Source organism: Enhydra lutris, unplaced genomic scaffold (assembly GCF_002288905.1).
Source record: "Enhydra lutris kenyoni isolate GAN:26980312 unplaced genomic scaffold, ASM228890v2 scaffoldscaffold30, whole genome shotgun sequence".
NCBI lineage: Eukaryota > Metazoa > Chordata > Mammalia > Carnivora > Mustelidae > Enhydra > Enhydra lutris.
In genome coordinates, this window is record NW_019154114.1 from 3,796,723 (window position 1) to 3,819,371 (window position 22,649).

At 49.9% G+C, this 22,649-nt stretch overlaps 1 protein-coding gene across 1 annotated transcript; it reads left to right on the top strand.

Annotated features, from left to right (window-relative positions):
- Positions 1-9,065: 9,065 nt before the first annotated feature.
- Positions 9,066-16,625, top strand: LOC111152965 (CKLF like MARVEL transmembrane domain containing 3). The gene is made up of 5 exons (XM_022511729.1): positions 9,066-9,285; positions 12,294-12,449; positions 13,440-13,535; positions 13,911-14,031; positions 15,535-16,625. Exons 1-5 carry the CDS (start codon positions 9,127-9,129, stop codon positions 15,561-15,563), a joined length of 561 nt encoding a protein of 186 aa, XP_022367437.1. The 5' UTR covers positions 9,066-9,126; the 3' UTR covers positions 15,564-16,625.
- Positions 16,626-22,649: the final 6,024 nt, after the last annotated feature.

Sequence of the window (22,649 nt, forward strand, 5' to 3'; positions counted from 1 at the left end):
GGTATTTACCCTAAAGATACAAATGTAGTTATCCGAAGGGGCAAGTGCACCCAAATGTTTATAGCAGCAATGTCCACAATAGCCAAACTATGGAAAGAGCCTAGATGTTCATCAACAGATGAATGGATAAAGAAGATGTGGTATATATATACACAATGGAATACTATGCAGCCATCAGAAGAAATGAAATCTTGCCATTTGCAATGATGTGGATGGAACTAGAGGGTATTATGCTGAACAAAATAAGTCAATCAGAGAAAGACAATTATCATATGATCTCCCTGATATGAGGAATTTGAGAGGCAGAGTGGGGGGTTTGAGGGGTAGGGAAGGAAAAAAATGAAACAAGATGGGCTCAGGAGGGAGACAAATCATAAGAGACTCAATCTCACAAAACAAACAGGGTTGCTGGAAGGTGGTGGGGGTAGGGGTAGGGTGGCCGGGTTATGGACGTTGGGGAGGGTATGTGATATGGTGAGTGTTGTGAAGTGTGTAAGCCTGATGATTCACAGACCTGTCCCGTGGGGCAAATAATACATTATATGTTAATAAAAATAATTTTTTAAAAAGTACATATGAAACAGCCTGTAAAATAGACTAGATGTTAGGAACAAACCAAGTCTCAGTAAATTTAAAAACACTGAAATAATACAAAGCATCTGCTTTGATCACAATGGAATGAAACTAAAAATGAATAACAGAAGGAAAACTGGAAAACTGACAAATATGTGGAAAACAACCAATGGGTCAAAGAAGAAATCAGAAAAAGAAATATGTACAGATGAGTGAAACTAAAATACAACATACAAAACTTATGAGATGCAGCAAAGGCAGTGCTCAGAGAGAAACTTATAGGTGTGAAAGCCTACATTTAAAAGGAAGAAGGATCTCAAATGAATAACCTAACTTTACACCTTGATGAACCAGTAAAAGACCAAACTAAACCCAAAGCTAGAAGAAAGTAAACAAGACAGATTAAAGCAGAGATAAATAAAACACAGAGTAGAAAAATAATAATCGACAAATCCAGAAGTTGGTTCTTTGATAATATCAACCAGATCAACAAGTCTTTACCTAATGACAAAGAGAAACAAACAAACAAAAAACTTGTCAGAATTAAATGTGAGGACACTACTACTGATGATAGAGAAATAAAAAGAATTACAAGATAATTCCATAACAGTTGTATGCCAAAAAATTAGATGAAATGGACACACACACAAGAAACACACGAATTAGCTAAACTGACTCAAGAAGAAATAAAAAATTTCCCATAGATCTACAAAATATCAAAGTAGTAACCAAAAACCTCCCAACAAATATAAGTCCAGTACCACCAAACATTTAAAGAATGAATACCAAACCTTCTCAAACTCTTCCAAAAAAACAGAAGACAAAGGAATACTTCCTAACTCATTTTGTGGGGCCAGCACTATCCTGACACCAAAGCTAGATGAAGATATCACAAAAAAAGAAAACTATATACCAGTATTTGTTATGACTACAGATGTAGTCTGGTTGGCTCAGTCGGTTAAGCATCTGCCCTTCAGCTTAGGTCATGATCCTAGAGTCCTGAGATTGAGTCCCATGTCAGGGTCTCTGCTTGGCAGGGAGTCTGTTTCTCCCTCTGCCCCTTTTGCTAGTGCTCTCTTTCTCACTTGAATAAATAAATAAAACCTTTAAAAATTGTTTAAAAAAAAAAAGAAAATTGAACTGACATTGGAGCCACAGTTCAATGGTGGGTAGGATATTGTGGCCTAAATCTAATCAGTTGATTGTATGCTTACAAAAATCAAAAACAAAACAAAACAAAAACCTATGATGTCTATAGGAATTAACTCCAGAGTTCATAGAATATTAAAAAGGTCCAAGAGGGGCACCTGGGTGGCTCAGTGGGTTAAAGCCTCTGTCTTCGGCCCAGGTCATGATCCCAGGGTCCTGGGATCGAGACCCACATTGGGCTCTCTGCTCAGCAGGGAGCCTGCTTCCCTTCCTCTCTCTCTGCCTGCCTCTTTGCCTACTTGTGATCTCTGTCTGTCAAATAATAAAATCTTAAAAAAAAAAAAAAAGGTCCAAGATACATTCAATATTTACTTGACATATTCAGACCTAGAAAAATCTCAACAATATATGAGAAAAAGATAGTCAATAGACAACAACCCAAGAATAACACAAATGGTAGATGATTAGACAAAAATTGAAAGAGGGGCGCCTGGGTGGCTCAGTCGTTATGTGTCTGACTTCGGCTCAGGTCAGGATCCCAGGGTCCCGGGATCGAGCCCCGCATCAGGCTCCCTGCTTGGCTGGAAGCCTGCTTCTCCCTCTTCCACTCCCCCTGCTTGTATTCCCTCTCTCGCTGTGTCTCTCTCTGTGAAATAAATAAATAAAAATCTTTAAAAAAAAAAATCGAAAGAGAATACTGTAACCATGCTCTAAGAATAAGTGAAATAAATGGATAGGTAGAAAGTTTTAAGTCTTAAGTTAAGAAATATAAGAAATTTAAGATATTTTTAAAAATCAAATGGAAATTTTAGAAGTGAACACAATAACCAAAATACAAATTTCACTGGGTGTGCTTAACAGCAGAATAGAAATGGCAGAGGAAGGAGTTAGTGGACTTGAAGATAGATCAATAGAAATTATCCAATGTCAACAAAAGAACGTAATAAGATTGAAACAAAATGAATAGAGCCTTGGGGACTTTAGAGACAATACCAAAAGGTCTAATATTTGTATCACTGGATTCCCACAAAGAATGGAGTAAGAGTGTGGCAAAAAACTTTTTGAAGAAACGACGGCTGACAACTTCCCCAAATTAGCAAAGGACATAAATTTACAGATTCAAGAAATTCAGTAAACTTCAAACAGAAGAAACAAACAAAAAAATGCCTATCAAGATACATCTTATCAAATTTCTGAAAATTAAAGATGAAGAAAAAAATATTGAGAGTACCTACAGAAAAATGATGCAACTATCTGAATGACTGAGGATTTCTCATCAGGTACCCAAGGAGCCCAGGAAGAAACAGCACAGTTTTCAAGTGTTAAGAGAAAATAACTGTCAGGGCACCCAGATGGCACAGCTGGTTAAGCATCTGACTCTTGGTTTCGGCTCAGGTTGTGACCTCAGGGTCAAGACTGAAACCTGCACTGGGCTCTACACTCAGCATGGACCTTGCTTCAGATTCTCTCTCCCTTTCCCTATGCCCCTCCTGCTCGTGTTCACTCTCTCTCTCTCTCTCTCTCTCTCAAATAAATAAATCTCTAAAAGAAAAGAACTGTCAAACCCAGAATTCTATATCCAGTAAAAATACCCTTCATGAATGGGGGTTAAAAAAAAAAAAAAAGACATTGTCAAAAAGAGGAAAACTGGAGTGCCTGGGTGGCTCAGTCAGTTAAGCATCCAGCTCTTGATTTCAGCTCAGGTCATGATTCCTGGGTCATGAGACCGAGCCCCGAGTTGGGCTCTGCACTCAGCAGGGAGTCTGCTGGAGATTCTCTCTGCCCCTTTTGCTCTAACCTGCCCCCCACACTTCCTCCCCTCCACACTCTCTCTCTCAAATAAATAAATCTAAAAAAAAAAAACAAGAGGAAAACTAAGAGAACATATGGCTAGTAGATCTGCTCTGAAAGATGTGCCAAAGGAAGTTCTTTAGACAGCAGGGAGAATATACTGGGAAAGAAACACAGAATTTCAAGGATAAAGGATGAGCAACAGAAATAGTAAATATCTTAAAAATTTAAAACAGAATTACCATATGACCCAGCCATCCCGCTTCTGGGTATATAGCCAAAGGAAATAAAAACATCATGTTGAAGAGATATCTGCACCCCCATGTTTATTACAACATTGGACTCTTGATTTCAGTTCGGTGGTGATCTCAGAGTCCTGAGATCTAGCCCTGCACCTGGCTTCTGGCTCAGGGGGAAGTCTGATGCAGATTTTCCCTCCCCCCCCCGCCCCCCTCCCCGCTCCTGTGTTCACGCATTGCCTCTCTCAAATAAATAAACCTTAAAAAAAAAGGGGGCAAGTATACAGAGAGTTTAAATTATATAATTAACAAGATATATAATGGATACATGGTACCCAACTAAGAGAGAATTTTCGATCTTTTATAGCATGCAACGAACACTTACAACCTCTGACTCTGTATCAGAACTCAAAATCACAAGAAGTTCCAAAAAGCAGAACATACAGAGTTGTTCTCTGAATAAAATAAATACTAAAATTTGATATTCACCACAAACGTACAGCCAAAAATTTATCAAACTGAAAATTTTAAAACACCTTTTTAAATTATTCTTGGATTAAAGAGGAAATTTAAAATGGAAACTACGAGCTAATTAGAAGTGGAGAAAAACTAGGGGCGCCTGGGTGGCTCGGTGGGTTGAAGCCTCTGCCTTCGGCTCAGGTCATGATCTCAGGTCCTGGGATCGAGCCCCGCATCGGGCTCTCTGCTCGGCAGGAAGCCTGCTTCCTCCTCTCTCTCTGCCTGCCTCTCTGCCTACTTGTGATCTCTCTCTGTCAAATAAATAAATAAATGAATAAAAATCTTTAAAAAAAAAAAAGAAGTGGATAAAAACTAGAGCATTATTTTAAGAATGTGTCCTAAGCAGTCCTCAGAAAGAAAAATTTATAGCTTTAAATGCCTTCATTAGGAAACAAAGGCTTAAATAAAGGATAACACAACACACAACAAATAAAATGAAACAAAAACTAGAGGTCAATTCTATTTATGAAAATAAAGGCAAAAATCTCCCCCCAAATACTAACTAAAGGAATCTAGGGGTTTATCAAAAGAGCAAAGCAACATGACCATTAAAGGCACATCTCATGAATGTAAGGACAGTGAGCCCTGGGAAAAAATTGCTATCGTCAGTCACCACATTCATAGACTGAAGGAGAAAAACACCACATTCTAAAAGGAGAAATCTGTATGGCAAAAATGCAAAGTAAAAGACAAATGATAAGCCACGAAGAACTATTTGTAACTCAAATTTCAGAAAAAGGACTAATTTCCTGAAAATATGCTTCCTTATGTGCCCATTTTTTTTAAACCAACAATTAATAGAAAAACATACAAAGTGTATGAAAAGTCAGTTCTCAGAAAAGCAAATGCAAATGGTTGTTACATTTGCAAACAAACAAAAAGCAACCAACCCCCCCCATCCACTTATAACTAGAGAAATGCAAATTAGGAACGCCCTGAGGGATTTATCTTTAAATACCATTCTCCAGTAAAAACCAGAGCTTCCTGGAGGAATTTAGGGCTGGGATGGAGAGAATACAAAATGAACCTGAGGCATCTTATAGGGCCAGAAAATAAGGAAATGGGGAGGAGGAGAGGATGGGGGATGGGTACCCAGAAGCCCACCGGTAAGAGCTAATAAAGGCCAAAGATTCAACAATTTAACCGACAAAATCAAGCATGATAGTATTCAATTATAACCCAAAGAATAAAATAAAAAAATCAGCGCAGGAGAACAGAAAATATTCCTCACGCAGGAATGTAAAGGGAATTAGCAGCACCTTTCTTCATCCCATAGCAAACACTTCCTGGTGCCATCTGAGTGACAGGTTCTGGGCTGGACGAGGACAGTCTCCCATGCAGCTCACAGCCTGTGGTGGAGGGACAGCAAACACAGGCATCCAGTCACCTCAAGCAGGGGCACCCCTCGGGCTCTCCTTGCCTCCCCCTGGGCCCTTTCAGCCACCCCAGCAAGTTCCCTTTCAGTAAAGTGAGATAGAGATTACTTGAAATAAAATGCAACCATTTTAAATGGAGCATTTGATGTGCTTTGACAAATGCGTATTTCTGTGCAACGATCACCCTCATGAAAATAAAAAACAGTTCCAGCACTCCAGAGAGCTTTCTCCTGCCCCCAACCCAGGTCACCACTGATCTGACTTCCGTCATCACAGCTGAGTTTCGCCTGTTCCAGAAATTCATAAAAATAGAATCATACAGCATGAACCCTTTTGAGCCTGGCTTTTTTCATTCAACATCATGTCTGCAAAATGCATCCCTACTGTTGCATCTGTCTGTGGTTTACTCCTTCGTCCTGCTGAGCACATTCCAGCAGCGGGAAGCCCGCAGTGAGTTCATACTCCCAGCTGTATTGTGCCATTGGACGTTGTGCAGTTTGAGTAATTAAAAATAGAGCTTTGGGCCTCTGGGTGGCTCAGTGGGTTAAGCCACTGCCTTCCGCTCAGGTCATGATCTCAGGATCCTGGGTCCTGCATCGGGCTCTCTGCTGGGCAGGCAGCCTGCTTCCCCCTCTCTCTGCCTGCCTACCTGTGATCTCTCTCTCTCTCTCTCTCTGTCAAATAAATAAATAAATCTTTGGGGGAAAAAAAAAATAGCGCCTCGGGCCCCCTGCAGTGGCTCAGTCGGTTAAGCCTGGTTAAGCCTCTCCCTTTGGCTCAGGTCAGGATCCCAGGATCCTGGGACTGAGTTCTACATCCGCTCTTTGCTCAGCAGGGAGCCTGCTTTTCCCGGCTTCTGCCCCTCCTCCGCCTTGTGCTCCAGCTCCTGCGCCCCCATGCACTCTCTCTCTCTCTCTGACAAATAAATAAATAAAATCTTAAAAAATAATAAAAAATAAATTAAAAAATAAAAATAGAGCCACTATGAACGTTCAGGTCCAAGCCTTCTGAAACACACGTGCTTTCATTTCCCTTGGGTAAATCCTTCCAAATAAAATGTCCAGGGCAGGGCACCTGGGTGGCTCAGTGGGTTAAGCCTCTGCCTTCAGCTCAGGTCATGATCTCAGTGTCCTAAGATCTAGTCCTGCATCCAGCTCTCTGCTGGGCAGGGAGCCTACTTCCTCCTCTCTCTCTCTCTGCCTGCCTCTCTACCTACTTGTGATCGCTCTCTGTCAAATAAATAAATAAAATCTTTAAAATAAAATAAAATGTCCAGGGCACATGGTATGTCTCTAACATTTTAAGAAACTGCCAAACTATCTTCTGCAGTGGGGGTCATCACTTCCACCCCCATCAGGGGTGTATGAGGATTCCTCTTCAGCACTTGAATGGGAGAGTCCCCTTTTCTGAAGCCATTTTTTTTTTTTTTTTAAGATTTTTTTTTAATTTTTTTATTTGACAGAGAGAGATCACAAGTAGACAGAGAGGCAGGCAGAGAGAGGGAGAGAGAGAGAGAGAGAGAGAGGGAAGCAGGCTCCCTGCTGAGCAGAGAGCCCGATGTGGGACTTGATCCCAAGACCCTGAGATCATGACCTGAGCCGAAGGCAGCGGCTTAACCCACTGAGCCACCCAGGCTCCCATTCTGAAGCCATTTTAATAGGTATAAAATAGTATCTCACGGTGGCTCTAACTTGCACTCCTAGATGTCTAATAATATTGAATATGGTGTCAAGTGCTTACTGGACATTCATATATCTTCGTTGGATTGTCTGTTCAAAACTTTGGCCAATCAAAAAAAAATTGGGTTGTTTTCTACTTCTTGGTGAGTTACAATTTTGAGCCAAATTAACACTGATTAGTATCAGGTTGTCTCTGTTCTAACCCTCACCTGGCCTTCTCCCAGGGGATCTAGAGTAAGATCCAAACACCAGGGTCTGGTTCTTTACCATCTGTCTTCTCCCCCTGGCCCTTTGCTCAGTCCTTTCTTCCACAAAGGCTCCTGGCAACCCTCAGAACCCAACATCACCAGGCAGACGCCTATTACCAAGAATCATCTCATTCAGGAGTCTCCAGACACACTGTTGACCCACTCCCCGCAAATTAAGGTGATGCATCCTTGCGTCCTGCCAATGCGATCTTCCTAAGCACTGCTGTTGAATGAATGAATAAATGAATGAATGAATGCCTCTTACCCAGCAGGAGGTCCCAACGAAGTCTTCTTTGAGAAAGTGACACTGTGGGACGATCCCAGAGTGAAGAGTTCATCAGATAAGGAGGTGGAGAAGAGCATTCTGGGTAGCAGGGTCAGCAGGCTCCAAAGCCCTGGAGTGAGGAGGGAGCACAATTTGTTCAAGAAACTGTAAGAAGGCCTATGTGTGGGAGAGACAGGGAGCAGAGGACACCAAGAGATAACGTTTTTAGTCTCTCTAACAAGACTCTGAGCAAGATGGGAATCTCCCCATCTCCCAAGGTTTGGGGGATAAGGGAAATGGAAGTGATCCTGATTGAGGATTTAAGCATCCTTCTGGCTGCCAAGAGAGGAAGCAGAGAGGCCTCTTAAAGACATGTTTCCAACAGTCGTGGGAGGGGACGGGACGGGAGTATTCTGGGGCCTTCTAGAGGTCTTGGTGATGGTGAGAAGTGAACAGAGACAAAGGCTTTAGGAGGTGAAGAGGTACGGGCCTTGGTGATGGACTGGCGGTGAGGGTGAGGGAGAACAAGGACAACCTCGGGTCTCAGATCTTGGAGTGGGGAGGATGGCTGGCGGCGCCCTTCATTGGGGCCCAGGTGCCCTCTGGGAGTCCCCCAGGTATGAATGGGAAGAGGGAGCAGAAGGCAGGCTGGGGCAGTCAGCACAGGAGGCCGGGCTGGCCAAAGATGGGAGGGGTGGCCAGGGGAGAAAGAGGGAGTGGGGTGGGGAGCTGACAGCTCCACGAAAAGCGCAGGAGGACGAAACAGGGGTCTTGCCGTTTGGGCGCCTGGCTTCCTGGGTCCTGGACACGAGCAAGGACACGGGTAGGAAGCTAGACGACGCACGAGTGTACTCAAGCCTTCAGGGCAGGCAGAGAAGACTAGAAGCCCCGACGGGGCGTTCAGGGGACGCAAAAAGGTCTCGGAGCTCCGGGCCAGGGCTGTGCGGAGAGTGCGGGGGGTGTAAGGGGGCCTCAGGCCAGCCCCACGGACGCTCCCGCCCCGAGGGCCCCGGAGCAGCTGGGGCAACCTAGGTCGGAGGGGAGGAAGGGAGGAGGAGGGGGGGGAGCGGAAGAAGAGAGCTGGGTCGCTCGGAGCGGGAGACGGCTAAGGAGGGGAGGAGGGGACGAGGCAGGAGGGGCGGGGCGGGGGCGGGGCGGTGGGGGATGCGTCCTCGCTCCCGGGTCTTGCCTTTTTCTCCTTCCGCACAGCCCGGGTTTCCGCTTCCCTCCCGGGCGCGGGGTGAAGGAGCGGGGCGCGCCTCGGTCCCTGCCGCCGCCGCCGCCGCCATGTGGCCACCAGACCAGGAGCCCGACCCGGACCCGGACCCCGCCTCGGCGCGCGCCGGCCGCTCTCAGCCCGGCTCGGCGATGCCGGGGCTCCGCGCCCTCCTGCCGGCGCGCGCCTTCCTCTGCTCGCTCAAAGGCCGCCTCCTGCTGGCCGAGTCGGTGAGTGCGGCGCGGGGCCCGGGCATGGAACCGCGGAGGCGCTGTCGGGACTCCCGGGCCCAGACGAGCCCTCGGAGGCGCGGAAGACGGGCGGAGCTGGGAGCACTTTCCGAGGCGTCGGGGGGCGCCGAAGCTCTGAACGCGGGAGGCAGAGACGAGGCGGAGCCCGAACCCAGGCCCTTCGGGCTCCCTAACCCAACGTTGGGAGCTGCTCGGGAAGCCTGAGGCCCGGGCCTGCCAAGGCGACGGGCGGGCCCCTGGAAACTCAACCCGGCGCTGTGTGACCTCGGGCGCCTCCGCCGTCTCTGGGCCCCCGGGACGGGCTGCGGCCCCGCATCTTCTGGCATCCGTCTTGGGTGCTCCGCGCCCCAAACCCTCCCGCCATTCTTGGCTGCGCCCCGGGAGAAATCAGACGGCTCGGTGTTTCACGACGCCCGAGTCGGGGCCAGGGTGGGCTCTCCGCGCCCCTGCCTGCTTTCCTGGGCGCTGGGAGGGCCGGCCGGGCCTCGAGCTGCAGGGCGGAGGCCGGGGTGGACTCCGGCCAGCCAAGACGGGGAACAGCGGGAAGTGGGAAGGGGACCCCCGGGATTGGGTGAGGCCCGGGCCGCACAGTACGGGGTGTGCAGGCCGACCCCTCCCCCCGGGTGCAGGGGGCGGGGGCAGGAGCCCAGCGGGGTGACTTCATCCTCCTCCTCCCCTCCCCTGCTCAGATCCAGCCGCCCCGCCCCCGCCAAGCTCCTTCCTCCTTCCCGCAACCCCCACCGGGGCCCGTCAGGCCTTTGTCTTGGGGACACTACAAGAACTCCCGCACCATCCGCGGGTGGGGCGGGGGCTTGGTGCTGGGCCTCTGTGCAGGGAAGGGAACGAAGTGGCCCTGCGCAGGGAAGGCGAGATAAGGAGCAGCTCTTGTTACTTAGATCCCCGGCAGTTTGGCTGTCCCTTTTGTTATTCCCACTTTGCAGACAAGAAGGCTGAGGCCAGGACGTCTAGGGAATTTGACAGGATTTGAGGGTCAAGTGAGGGAAGGATGAGAGTGGGGATCAGAGGAAGGAGGCTTCTGCCCCAGACCTCTTTTTCCTACTGCCCAGGGCAGATGGCAGGAGGCTTTCCTGCCACTTCTTCTGCCCCTGGGGTCAGCCCAGAGGTCACCAGCCCAACTCTCAAGTGAGGCACCAAGGGCCCAGGACTCAGCCCACACTCCAGGGAGTCGCCTCTCGTTGGCACCCCAGTCCCAGCCTGGAGGTGGATGGGAGCCACTTTTGCAGAGAAGCCTTAAATCCATAGGCCAGTGAGGGACACCAACCCCAACCCTGCTCCAGCCAGCCTCAGACGAGGCCCTTGGTGTAGCTGGGTGTCAGGAATCCAGATCTAGGAGGATGAAGAAGTAGGGAGGAAGAACTGGTTAGAGTTGATCACGAGGGGAGCCACTCTGGTCAATCTTGCCTCCCTCTGGTCACCTCTCACTGCCTCCAGGCCCAAGGAAATGGGGAGGCTGACGGACAGGAAAGGGGAGGAAGTAGCCACCAGGAATCAGGGAATGAGGAAACAGGAATGAAGAGGGGGCTGCCCAGAATCTGGCTTTGGAGGGCGGTGGACAGGAAGGGGAGGGACGCAAGAACAGGACTTGCAGCAGGAGCTTTGGACAGGGTGGGTCAGGGTCTCATGGCCTTGTTTTCCTGGGAGGCCCCTCTCTGTGCCTTAATTTCCCATCTGTTCAGGTTGAACCCGGCTACTTCCCTGGCCCTGTTCAAGGCAGATGTGGGTGCCTTGGGGACTCCCTGGGATCTCTGCAGCTCATTTGTCTGAAGCAGCCACAGCGTTTCCTGTGGGGCATCTCAGTGTCCCTACAGGGCCCCCTGGGCCCCACTCCAAGCTACTCAGCCATGGACATGCTCAAACCCTGCCCAGCCATAGTGACAGAAATCAAGACAGATAAAGGCTAGCACCCATAGGGCAGGGTTCCCTCAGAACTACAGGTATGTGGTCAGCCAGCCTTGGGTTCAAATTCCCATGCCTTCTTATTGGCCACATGACACTGAGCAACTCACTTCACCTGTCTGTCCCTCAGTCTTCTGATCTGTGAGGTGGGCTGTGGGCAGCACCCGTGTGTGGGTGGTTGTGAGGATGCCCAAGCCTCAGGCCCTGGCCAGGGAAACAGCGCCTCCTATGGTCTGCAGACCTGGCCAGGGGGCCTCAGCATCTTCGGGCATCGGTTCCCACCCACAGCAGGTGGACGGGGCTGCGGAGACGCTGATACTTGTTCCTTAGTGCGGCGTGCACTGAAGCGGCAGAGTCAACGCTCCCCCTCCTGGAGGTTTTTTCTTCGTATGAACTGGCAGACAGAAAACCCAAAGACTTAAACCATCAACGCCCATATAGCCACCGCCTAGACTGTAAAGTTGTTAACCTGCTGCCGGTTTTGCTTTCTCACACATCTTATCCTTCTGTCTGTCCACCTGTTAGGTTTTCGTGCAGAATAAATTACCTGCATCAGTACATTTCAATTCTGAGCACTTCATCATGCATATCATTAAATTCAAGATTTGTATATTGTTTCTCATCTACATTCACGTTCTCGGGAGTTGGGTGTCATTTGTTGAAGTGGTTCCTGCTTCATGAGCTGCCTCTGAGACTGCTTGGGTTTGATTTGCCCTGTCGTGCACCATCTAAGTTGGGTGGATTCTGCCATAGGGTCTGCTGGGGTAGGGGGCTGGGTAAGCAGCCGCAGAAGGCAGCCTCCTGGGGGGCTGGATACACATGGGAAGCTGGGGCGTCCTGACTGGGTCCTGACAGGGCACAGGCATGGGGATCAGGGTGCAGACCTGTGCCCAGAGGCCTCGAGGGAAGCAAGCATGTGGGCCAGGGCCCCATGATGGGGTTCTAATCCTGGCAGCTGCAGGACTGTGGGCAGGTCGCCTCCCCTGCTGGAGCGACCTCTGGCCCTGGCTGCAGAGCCCAGGGCCAGGGGTTGTAAAAAAGGTTCTGATTTTTCCTCCCGTCCCCTCCAGGGTCTCTCATTCATCACCTTTGTCTGCTATGTGGCGTCCTCTGCATCCGCCTTCCTCGCGGCGCCTCTGCTGGAGTTCCTGCTGGCCCTCTACTTCCTCTTTGCGGATGCGATGCAGCTGAATGACAAGTGGCAGGGCTTGTGCTGGCCCATGATGGTGAGGGCTGGGCCCAGGAGGAAGGGGCTGGCTGCATTTTGACCCTCATCCTTTCTTCAGTGCGCCGGAGGGGCTCTTTACAGTTGGTTGGAGCCCGGACTCCCCACTCAGCAGCCACCTGACCCAGAGCAGGTTGTCTTACCTCTAGGAGGTCTCTGGATGAGGCTGAGAACCCCAGCTGACATCCTGGCCACTGGCCACCAGGTGGCGCTGGTGCTCCCAGCCGGGCCAGCCGGAATGAGCCTCGGCCACAGGAATTCAAGCCATTTCCACAAGAGCAGGACAGGTTAAATGAGGACTTGCGGGGTTTAGCCAGACCCCAGCCATCTGGCAGCTTGCCTGGTCACCCAGGAGGCCCCAGAGCCCCACCTCAAACTTTGCTGTTTGAGAAGGGACAGAAGGGCTGCGAGTGAACCCTGGTTCCTTGGCTTCATATCCAATGTGCTTCCTGATGGGCTGCACCCTGTGTCCCCATTTTAGGAACAGGTGAGCAGAAACCATGATACGTAAATGTTATCTGCCACAAGTATGTGGCACAGCGAGGCCCAAGGCCAGATCTCCCCACTGGAGAGCCAGCAAGAAGCAAGTGACCAGGTTTCCCACATCTTTCTCATCAAATAGATCTGCGTGTGGGCCCAGCCACAGGGCAAACTGCAGGCTGGCCCACGTCCTGTTGTCCACTGGGCAGGGGGTGGCCAGCTGGACCCGGAACGGGGCAGCCCAGCTGCTGGAAGCCTCCAGGGGCACCCGGGCAGGGGCAGGAATGGGGGTGGGAGAAGGACTAGGGAGTGCAGGATGGGGCCAGGACAGGGCGGGAGCCCCAGGGGTGCCAGACCTGCAGGGCACCGGGTGTGTATCCAGCCTCGTTCCTGCCACCTGGTAGCCTTCTGAGCCCGTGCCCCTGTCTGGGCTCCCCACCCTGCTCCAGAGCCCAAAGCTGTGCTCCACTCCTGGGAGCCCAGGGCAGTGACCACGCCCACCTCTCCCTAGGACTTCCTGCGCTGTGTCACAGCCGCTCTCATCTACTTCGCCATTTCCATCACAGCTGTTGCCAAGTACTCGGACGGGGCTTCCAAAGCAGCTGGGGTGAGTAGCCACCCTAGCCCTGGAGGGGATTGCCCAGCAATGCCCCCTCAAGTTCACCCCACCCCGATGGAGCCCCAGATGCCCCTTGGACGCTCAACGTCTGGGGCAGAGTCTGTGCCCACAGGGGATCTCAGAGATTCCAAACTCCTCTTACTGGAGACTTAATCTGCCCCAAGTTTTGAAGGCCGTTTGCTGAGCCAAGGTAACAGCTAATTTTCCTTCTTGTTGGTACTGGGAGGGGTGTGTTTGCTATCTGAGCTACGTATCCGAGCATATCGAGCAGGGAGGCAGCTTCTCCACTTCTCCTGGGCTCTTGGACCGGGGACTCCCAGCTTCTGATGATGGGTCCCATCCATCCTGTCCCCTGTCTCACAGGTGTTTGGCTTCTTTGCCACCATCGTGTTCGCAATCGACTTCTACCTGATCTTTAATGAAGTGGCCAAATTCCTCAAACAAGGGGACTCCGCAGAAGAGAACACAGCCGATAAGGCAGAAGGTGGGTGGCCACCCTGTGGGTTTTCACCTGGGACCCTGGCTTCTCAACCCAGGACTGTTGCTGGGGACCCTGTTCTCCCTTAGGGATACTTGACCAGTTTGAGGTTGGAGGAGCATTCCCTCTCTCCCGATATGGGCAGGAAATGGGTTCCCAGCCTGGTTCTCCTGTCCCTTTATGGGGCATGGATCATAAAGCGGGCTGGGCTGGCTCCCCAGGGCCTCGGGCTTTCCAGGAAAGGCATGCTGAGGGCAGGCCTGGCACCTCCTGCTGACAAGACCTTCCCTGGTGAGCCCCCAAGGCAGCCGGAGCGGCCACCTACCTTGAAACCCAGGCACCTGCCCAGTTTCACCAGCCTGTGGCTCAGGGGCCAGAGAACCAGGCTCTCATCATTATCCGCAGCACCTGGGCAAGCTCAGGTTTATGAGCCAGCAGAAACCATTCTTCTGCTAAGAATGGATGAGGCTCATCTCCTCCCATCCTATATTTCAGCCACACCTAGGGTCGCTGTCCCTAGACATTTTCCTTAGGCCTTTGTGACATACTCATTCCCTGCCCTGGGTGTTTCTAGACCACTAGCCTAGTAAGCAAGTAGGAAGTGACAGTGGAGACATGTGTTTGAGTATTGTGGGCTTTGAGACTTGGAGATGGACGTATGATTTTTTTTTTTTATGTAAAATGATTCCTAGCTTATGTGTTAGAATACAGCAAGCCCACCAAATCAGACCAGTCCAACCCTCGGGACAGGGCCAAGGGAGTCAGGGTTTACAGAGGCTCTCGGAGCTCATCCATGACCCGGCAACAGTGTGAGGACAGACTGGGGCTCAAGAGACAGAGTTGGCTGGTGAAGGGGTGTCCTTCCCTGAAATTAGCAACTGGCACTGGGGCTGAGGCTGGAGGGTTAGCGACTTGGGTGCTTTTCCTTCCTGGAGTGGGGGTTCCAGAAGACTCTAGAAAGTACTCTTCAATATTGGACTTCAGGAACCCTTGACTCAAACTTTAAATAGGCCCTTAATGTCATAAAATGTGTCTGGTTACCACATAAAATTAAGACTGGGGGCAAAGGGGACTCTCTAAGATGGCTAAAAAACAGCTTCCTGATTTTCTAGTATATTTTACTTTCTCGTGCCAGAAAAGAGCTGACCCCACCCTGCCCTGCTGAATTGCATGGTAGGGTTGAGTTTGGTGAGTTTTCATGCTGACAGCCCCAGCCCAGTCACGGCCCAGGAGAGACTGGGGAGGGCCTGGAGCAGGAGCATGTGGGCTCCCCGCTCCATGTGTCCACGTCCTGGAGGTGACAGCAGCTGCCCCGGCAGGGTTGGGTCCCAGGCCCCAGGCCAGACCTCCTGCCAAGCTGCCACCACCAACAGCACAGTCCACGCGGGAGGGCTCTGAGCCTGGGGCTCCAGCCAAAGGCCAGAAACCCAGGCAGTCTCCCCAGAAACAGCTTCCAGGCCCCACTGGCCTACAAACTCCTGCCAAGCATCCCCTTTTCTTTGCTTTCAGAAGAGAATTCCGACTCTGACTCTGACTGAAGCCCTGCCCCGCCCCAACCACCCGAGCCCCAAAGGCCCCTACAGTCATGCCTTCTGGCCGGGCACAGTCAAGACACATGCGCTGGGAGAGAGGCGGTGACTTCTCCAGCAGCAGTGGGAGCTGCCGACGGAGCCGGCCTCCTCATGGCTCCAAGGTGACATGCCCAAGCCCGGCCTACCTAACAGCGCCCCTCGGCTGGGCAGCGTCTAATAACCACTGCACACACGGGGGCATTGTGAATAGTCTGCCATGCCTCCTCATTTCTGCCTCACAGACCTTAAGCCTTGTACACTCTCTGCCAAAAATAAGCACAAGGGGACGAGCTGATGGAGCCTTGTCACCTCCGGCACCTGCAGCGGGGAGGGGGTAAAAGTAGGACCAAAGCCACCAGAGGGCCAACCTGCTAGGCCCCAGGGATTTTTGGCTGCATTTGGTGTCCCACTCACGCCAGGCACTTTGTCGAGAATGATCCTTGCAAGATTCTTTTGTTCCAGGAGCACCAGTTCCCTCTTCGTTTTTGAAGCAGGAAGAAAACCGACCTTTGCTCTCCTATAGGAGCGAGCAGGTCACAGTGCCCAGAACAGGCACCTCACACGCTGGGGGGCCATGTCTTCTCCGGGGGACCTGACAGTTGTAGATCAGCTTACCAGGTCCAAGATCCGGATACCTAACCATGAAATAACTGACGGTTTCTGGGGGGCTGGGCAGGCCCGGCCAAACCCTCTTTCCCGGGGGCCCGCCAGCCGGCGAAGGGCTCTCGGGCACTCAGGATGATAGTCTCTCGACACCAGAGCAGGTCTCCTGACTGCCTTTCGAGAGGTGAGATGTGCCTTCTGCGTTCACCTGAGGATATGTGCTGTGTATGTTCAATGGGATTTTGTAACTTTATGTAATTTTTTTTTTTTTTTACACAAAAGTAGCTTTTTAAATGGCATTTCCTCTGACCCAAGAGGCCTCATGAATGAGCCAGATCTGGACCCATGTCTTGGGCATTTGTAATCTTTGTTCTTCTCTTGCATATGAAAAAAGCCATAATGGATTAAACCAGACTGACTCTGTGATTGGACTGTATGTGTTTGAAAACAACTCACACCACCCAGAGCAGTGCAGTCCAGTGTCCTGTTCAGCACAGATGGCTCCTGTCGATGGTGAGTCCGACAGCTCCGGGACTCAGCTCTTGCTCCACAGCTCACACCCCGACGCGTCTGACGCATGTGCTCTCCCTCACTCCTCACACAGTCCTGGTTCACAGTGCAGGAAACCGAAAGAAGGTTCTGGAGCTTGCCTTGGTCCCCGGAGCCCCTTTGAAGGGGCCCAGGGCCCTCTCACTTAGTGTCAGGGTAACGACCCACAGCGCCTCTGAGGCAGCCACAACCTGGGGCTCTTGTGGTTTGGAAACCGGTCGCACACGGGACCTCAGAGTTGACGCCTGGGAGGATGCTGGGTCAGCATCTGGCCTAGGCCTTCTGCTCCAGCTTTTGCACATGTTCGAAAACCTGTCTGAAAGTTGGCGTGCAGATGCTGAGAGGCGTGTAAGGTGGGAATTTCTGCCCCACCTTGCCTGTGCAGGTAAGCCAGCCTCGCTGCCTGTCGACACCCACACCGTGGCCCCTCTCGTGGACGCAGACTGTGTTCCGCCTCCACCTCCGAGGCCTGTTTCAGGAACTGGGTCCACAGCCTTCGAAGGTACAGAGGGGAAGTGAGAGCGAGGACAGAGACAATGCCACTTTTATGTGTCCATTTATTAAACAAGTACTCCTTCATGACAATTTAATACAATATTTATTAGCGATTAGTGTTGAGAAAATTATTTCCCTCTACATACAAAAATACAGATTTGAACACTATGAAAACGATCAGGACAGGTACCATGAAAAATAGGTCCTTCAAAAGAAATAAAGGGGCAAAACTGAGGGCAATGTGAGGCTCTGTCTGCTGTCAGGGACAAAGAGCCAGGAGCAAAGGCTTTGGGGCGCCAAAACCACTCCAAATGGATAGAGTCAAACCCACAAGCCAGAGTCTGAGAAGCCAGGAGACCCACCAACAGCATAAACCGTCGTGTGCCACATGGCATCACCTCAGAATGCCCACAGCTGTGTCCAAACTAGCAAAGGAAATAGATTTTAAGAAGCAAAATGTAAAATGTTAACATTGCCCCCCAAAGTGCCACTGGGCCAAGTACCAATGAATAAAATCATATTAGAGTTATTAGCCATCTGACTTGACGTCCTTTGTTAAAATAATTACATATTCTGACCCTTCAAAGGGACAAAAGAGAAGCTATAATCTTACGTTTCCATAAATCCATTCCTTCATGTTGCAACGGCTCAGCTAGTTTACTCAAGAATTTTCTTGACCAGACAGAACCCACATCCTACAGGGGTGGGAAAGCCAAAGGAGCAGCTAGAGTGCAGCGAGTCTCGATTTCATGAAGCTCCTCGCAGCAGGACATCTATTTTGTCCGGGCAGAAAATCAGAAAGGGCCACGGAGTCCACCCCGCACATCCGTAAACCAAGGTGAGGTCCCAGGAGAAGGCCAGCCAGTGGAGGCTGCGCGGGCAGCCTGTCTCCCGCGGGCAGAGGGAAGCCAGCAGCAGGGCAGGAGCACTGGCCCGAGCCAGTCCTGGAAGACATCAGGCCTGAGAAGGCCCTCAGCCTCACCAGCCCCCAACAATGGGGCTCTTCGCTGTTTTGGACCCAAAGAGGGGGGAGTCAGCACCACGGGTATCCATCCTTTTTTATGAAACCACTTTCTCCTTTCTGCTTGAGGTGAGCAGTGGCTCTCTAACTGACCAAGTGGTTTAAAAATGCCAGATGCAGTTATACTGATTAATAATCATTTCACAGAAATATACTCTTACTCTCAGACTTGAAATAAGCAGAAAACAAGTTGCTGGGGAGAGAAAGCAGCAGAGAGGAGACAGGAATAGCCAAGGTGGGTGTTTTTTTTTTTTTTCTTTTTTAAAATACGTAACGAAGTTTAAAGGGATAATGGCCAAACCTCAAAACCATCATTGCTAAAAGCAATATTAAAAGGACACAATCTAAAATCATGCTACAAAAATAGTGTCATCTGGTTTAACTAAATGTACATCTTTTTTTTTCAATTCCATGATTGACAAGTGTTTATGTGACTGACACACGGAAGGCACCGAAGGTGAAGTGATTATTATTTGTCTTAAAATATACAAAGACAGAATTACCTACTTTGTGGAGAGGGGGGAAACACATACAGTCATACCTGTAATAAATAGTTAAGTGTTTTTGCCACGGGTTCCTGAACCCCTACAAACTTCAACATATACAAATAGTTTCGATCCCTACAGTCGCTTCGAGGGAACATCAAAATCAAGTTATTAAAAGCACTGGTTTTATCCACATACGTCAGTTTCATCATGAGGCAGGACTGGAAAACTCATTTTGGGTTACAGAGTGGAAGCACTGAAAGTAGGCAGCCCCCATGTGGGTCTGGACCGGCCTGGGGGTCCATGCAGGCCTCCTGCCCTCGTCCTCCCCCAGGGAGCCGGCCCTCCCCCAGCCCTTGGGTCAGCCTTCAAGCCCTGATGATTTGCCTTCCTCCATTCTCTAGAGAATGGAACAGAGTTTCAAAACTTGCAAGACCTATTCTGGAAAAGGCAGGAAAGCAAAATGGCCCACAGAGGGAGGTAGCCATCCGTTAGACCTGGCCCTGCCTGGCCTGGGTACCAGCACCCACCCCCCCAACCTAGCGTCCTCACTTCCTGGTTAAACAAAATGCTTCCCACCAGGGTTTGGCATAGTCCTCCAGAGATGACTCAGATTTGACCGTTCAGACTATTACCAAGTCCCATACAAACCAGTCCCTGAATCAACCTGTCACACCTCCTCTCCTCAGAGGCATAATTCGGAAGAGAAACTTTGGGCCAAGCCCTAATCCCATCAACAGAGCTCTCTCAGGTCCTCTGAGACAAGTTCCATTAGAACCAGGAAAGTTCTGAGAGCTCCCTACAAGCCAGGCTTTTAACCCCTTAATGAAGGCTCTCTCCTCTCTGGCCTTTGTGTACAATGCATCCCAAAGAAAACAGGCCACTCCCAGGAGTCTAATAAGCAAGTCACCCAAATTAATGTCCTGGCATAAAAATGTAGACCAAAAAACTAACCCTATAAAAATGATGCACTATTAAAGGATCCATAATCTAAGTTTTACTTTAGGCAAGTTGCCACTGATTCAAGCTCAGTGGGCTTATAGGTAACTTTTTTCTGTACTGTTGATGGAATAAGAAAAACTAGAAAGGGGGGAAAAAATCCCCAAGGTTGGGAAATGACATCCAAATGGAATAAAAATGTAATCTAGACCAAAGAAGGAAAAACACATCAGGACCCACTGCTCTGTTTCAAGCCTAGGAGAGGATAAATGCCACTTAAAGGTGTAAGGAAAAGTCAACCGGACATTCATTTTCAGAAGGAAATTACCGATCGAACAGGTATTGAGGGTGTTTTCTGTCAGAGATGGTTTCTAAAGAAAAGCAAGGGACAGGGTCAAATATTTCAAATTACCTTTTCAACCAGACAGTTCTTATGATCTCAGTAATATCTGCTGAGGAGAGAGGAAACACAAGATTTTAAGAAGAGCCAGGAAGATTTACAAAGCTCAAGGCGGGCAGCGTCAGGGCTGCGTTCCCTCCAGGCCCGCACACCGAAATCTGAGGCACCCCGTCCAGACTCAAGAGACACCCAGAGCCCATGCAGAGCACCAGGGCGGCCTGGTCCCCACATCCAGCTCTCACTCTTAGGCTGATTCCAAACACAAGACCTCATTTTTTCCAAAGCAAGAGGATAGGAAGGTAGGTCACCAAGTACATTTTTTCCAAATGGCCCAGGTCGGTCACCATGTGTGGTGTGATGAAGGGTCCCCCAGTACACAGCTGGGTGTGCTGAGCCCCTCCCTCCTCTCACTGCCCAAACTGGCCCCGCCCCCTGCTCCCACCTCCCCAGGCCATTGCCTAGCTGGTCCTCAGAGTGGGTGCTTGCTGATGAGGTAAAAAACACTCAAGACAGAACCCTTGGGTTCTGTAAAGTTCACTAGGAACTAAAAAAGCGTCTGGGACCTCACAAGCTCATGGCAATCCCTGGGGCAAGAAGCAACTTTTTATTTTGCTGGAGAGAATCAAGCGGCAGAAGCCTTAAGTCTAGAAAGTGTTTTTTGTTTTGTTTTGTTTTGCCTTTCGCTACCTGTTTAATGTCATTATTTTCCTATAAACAAGATAGGGAGAAAACAACAGGCGGCAGCAAAGGACTTCACGGTTGCTTGGTTTGGTTGCTTGGTTTTGAACACGGAGGCACGATGGGGACCACTTAAACCATCACTGACTCCCAGAATCACTGAGCTGGCCACACACTGCCTCCACATGCTATTCATCTTTAGGGAAGATCTTGCATAGCCAGAGATTAGAACCCGGTCCACCTCTTAAACACATGCAGGGGTAAGGAATTTCTTCCCAAAGAGCACACGAGTGTCTACAGGAGAAGGACCACACGTAGGATGTGACACACGGAGGCATTATTCCAGGCTTACTGGCTGCAAGTGAGAATTCACACATGTGCGCAAAGGAGTTGGTGCTTCCTCTCCCCAGGAGACTGCCTGTGGCTTAACTGAAGATCGAATCACTAAGAAAGCATCAAAGAAAGACCGATGAAACTGCAAATTTTAAAAGAGTTGACATGTTTTCAGTGGAGTCAAAAGCTCTCACCAGAAGCATCCAACACATCAGACTTACCACCTCTACCCATGGGCAAGAGCATCCTTGCCAGGGACTGTCATGGTGCCCCCGAGGGCTGGGGGTGGGCTCTGCCTCCCGGAGCTGAACCCTCAGAGCCATGCTGGGTCCTCACTGGCTTCCGTGTGGCTGGGCCAGACTCTGCCCCTAAGGGCACTTCAACTCTGCTTGCTGAGAAAGCAAGGTGTTGGGGCTGGACAGGTTACACTATCCCTGCCTTTTGGTAGGCAAAGGTCATCCCTCTTGGACAAGTATTGCTGCACAGAGTAAAAATCAAAAATAAAATACTTTGTATCAAACTTCTGTGAGAGTGTAATCCATACTGCCTTTGTCCTTCCCTGGCTTTCTATGAGGCCAGTGAGGGTCTTTAAGCCTCCATGACTGTAATCCTTCTGTTTGCAAGGGAAAGACCTCTCCCTCCATGTCTTCAGCAGTGAGAAAAGACACAGGAGAATCGGAGGGAAAAAATACCACATCAACCGAATCAGTGCCAAGACCAACCTTCCCTGAAGACATCAGTGTCTGCGTCCATCCAAAACCCCCAGAAGTTCCCCGAGATGCTTGCGGGTTTCAACCACACTGTCTCCAGGAACAAATTCCAACTTACACAGCAACTGCAGTTCCCATCAAGTCTGGCTCCCACTATGAAAGCCAGCATCATCCTACCAGAAAGCTGAGAAACATGAAGATTGCCTTAGCCTTAAAATCCCCCAAACCAAATCGACGTGGTCCATATTGGAACTATTAAATGCACACATAGGCTTCCTTCAATTTGGAGAAAAGGAAAAAAAAAAAAAAAAGGCCTGTTAAGCCCCCCTACATCTAGACTGTCTTGTTTGTACACAGAGGCAACACAAGGAAAATGCAGGCGGCATCACACCCGCACTAGACAGCCGAATTCCCTCCACCAGCGCTCACTGCCACACTGCCCAGCGCGACCATCTGTGTCACCACGTCACCCGGGTTTGTGAGCTAGAGAGCGGGCCTGGCCGCTGCTGGGTTTGCTGGGAGCTAATTAAATATAAAGAAATGTATTTACAAAAAGCATGGGGGAACCTCATGGCACAAAAGATATTAAATAGTTACAGGGACATAAATAATTCCGAAGATTCTAACACTACGATGCAAACTGACTCTAAGCCCCTCTGTGGCACAAGATGCTGTCACTTGTTATCAGCTCTAAGCCTTTACAGTTCTGACGGACTTCAGAACCATTTCTTGCAGCTTTCAACACATCCTCAGGAGACCAATAGGCCCTTTTTCACCAGACAATAAACTGGTTTTATTGTAGTGACTTGGGAAAACTTAGGCAGCGAGCCTGCCTGAGTG

Excerpts from the sequence above, each read along its gene's own strand:
- LOC111152965 (XM_022511729.1), top strand. The coding sequence starts at position 9,127 with ATGTGGCCACCAGACCAGGAGCCCGACCCGGACCCGGACCCCGCCTCG. Across the intron at positions 12,450-13,439 it reads GCTTGTGCTGGCCCATGATG|GACTTCCTGCGCTGTGTCAC; the intron begins GTGAGGGCTGGG and ends ACCTCTCCCTAG. Across the intron at positions 13,536-13,910 it reads GGGCTTCCAAAGCAGCTGGG|GTGTTTGGCTTCTTTGCCAC; the intron begins GTGAGTAGCCAC and ends CCTGTCTCACAG.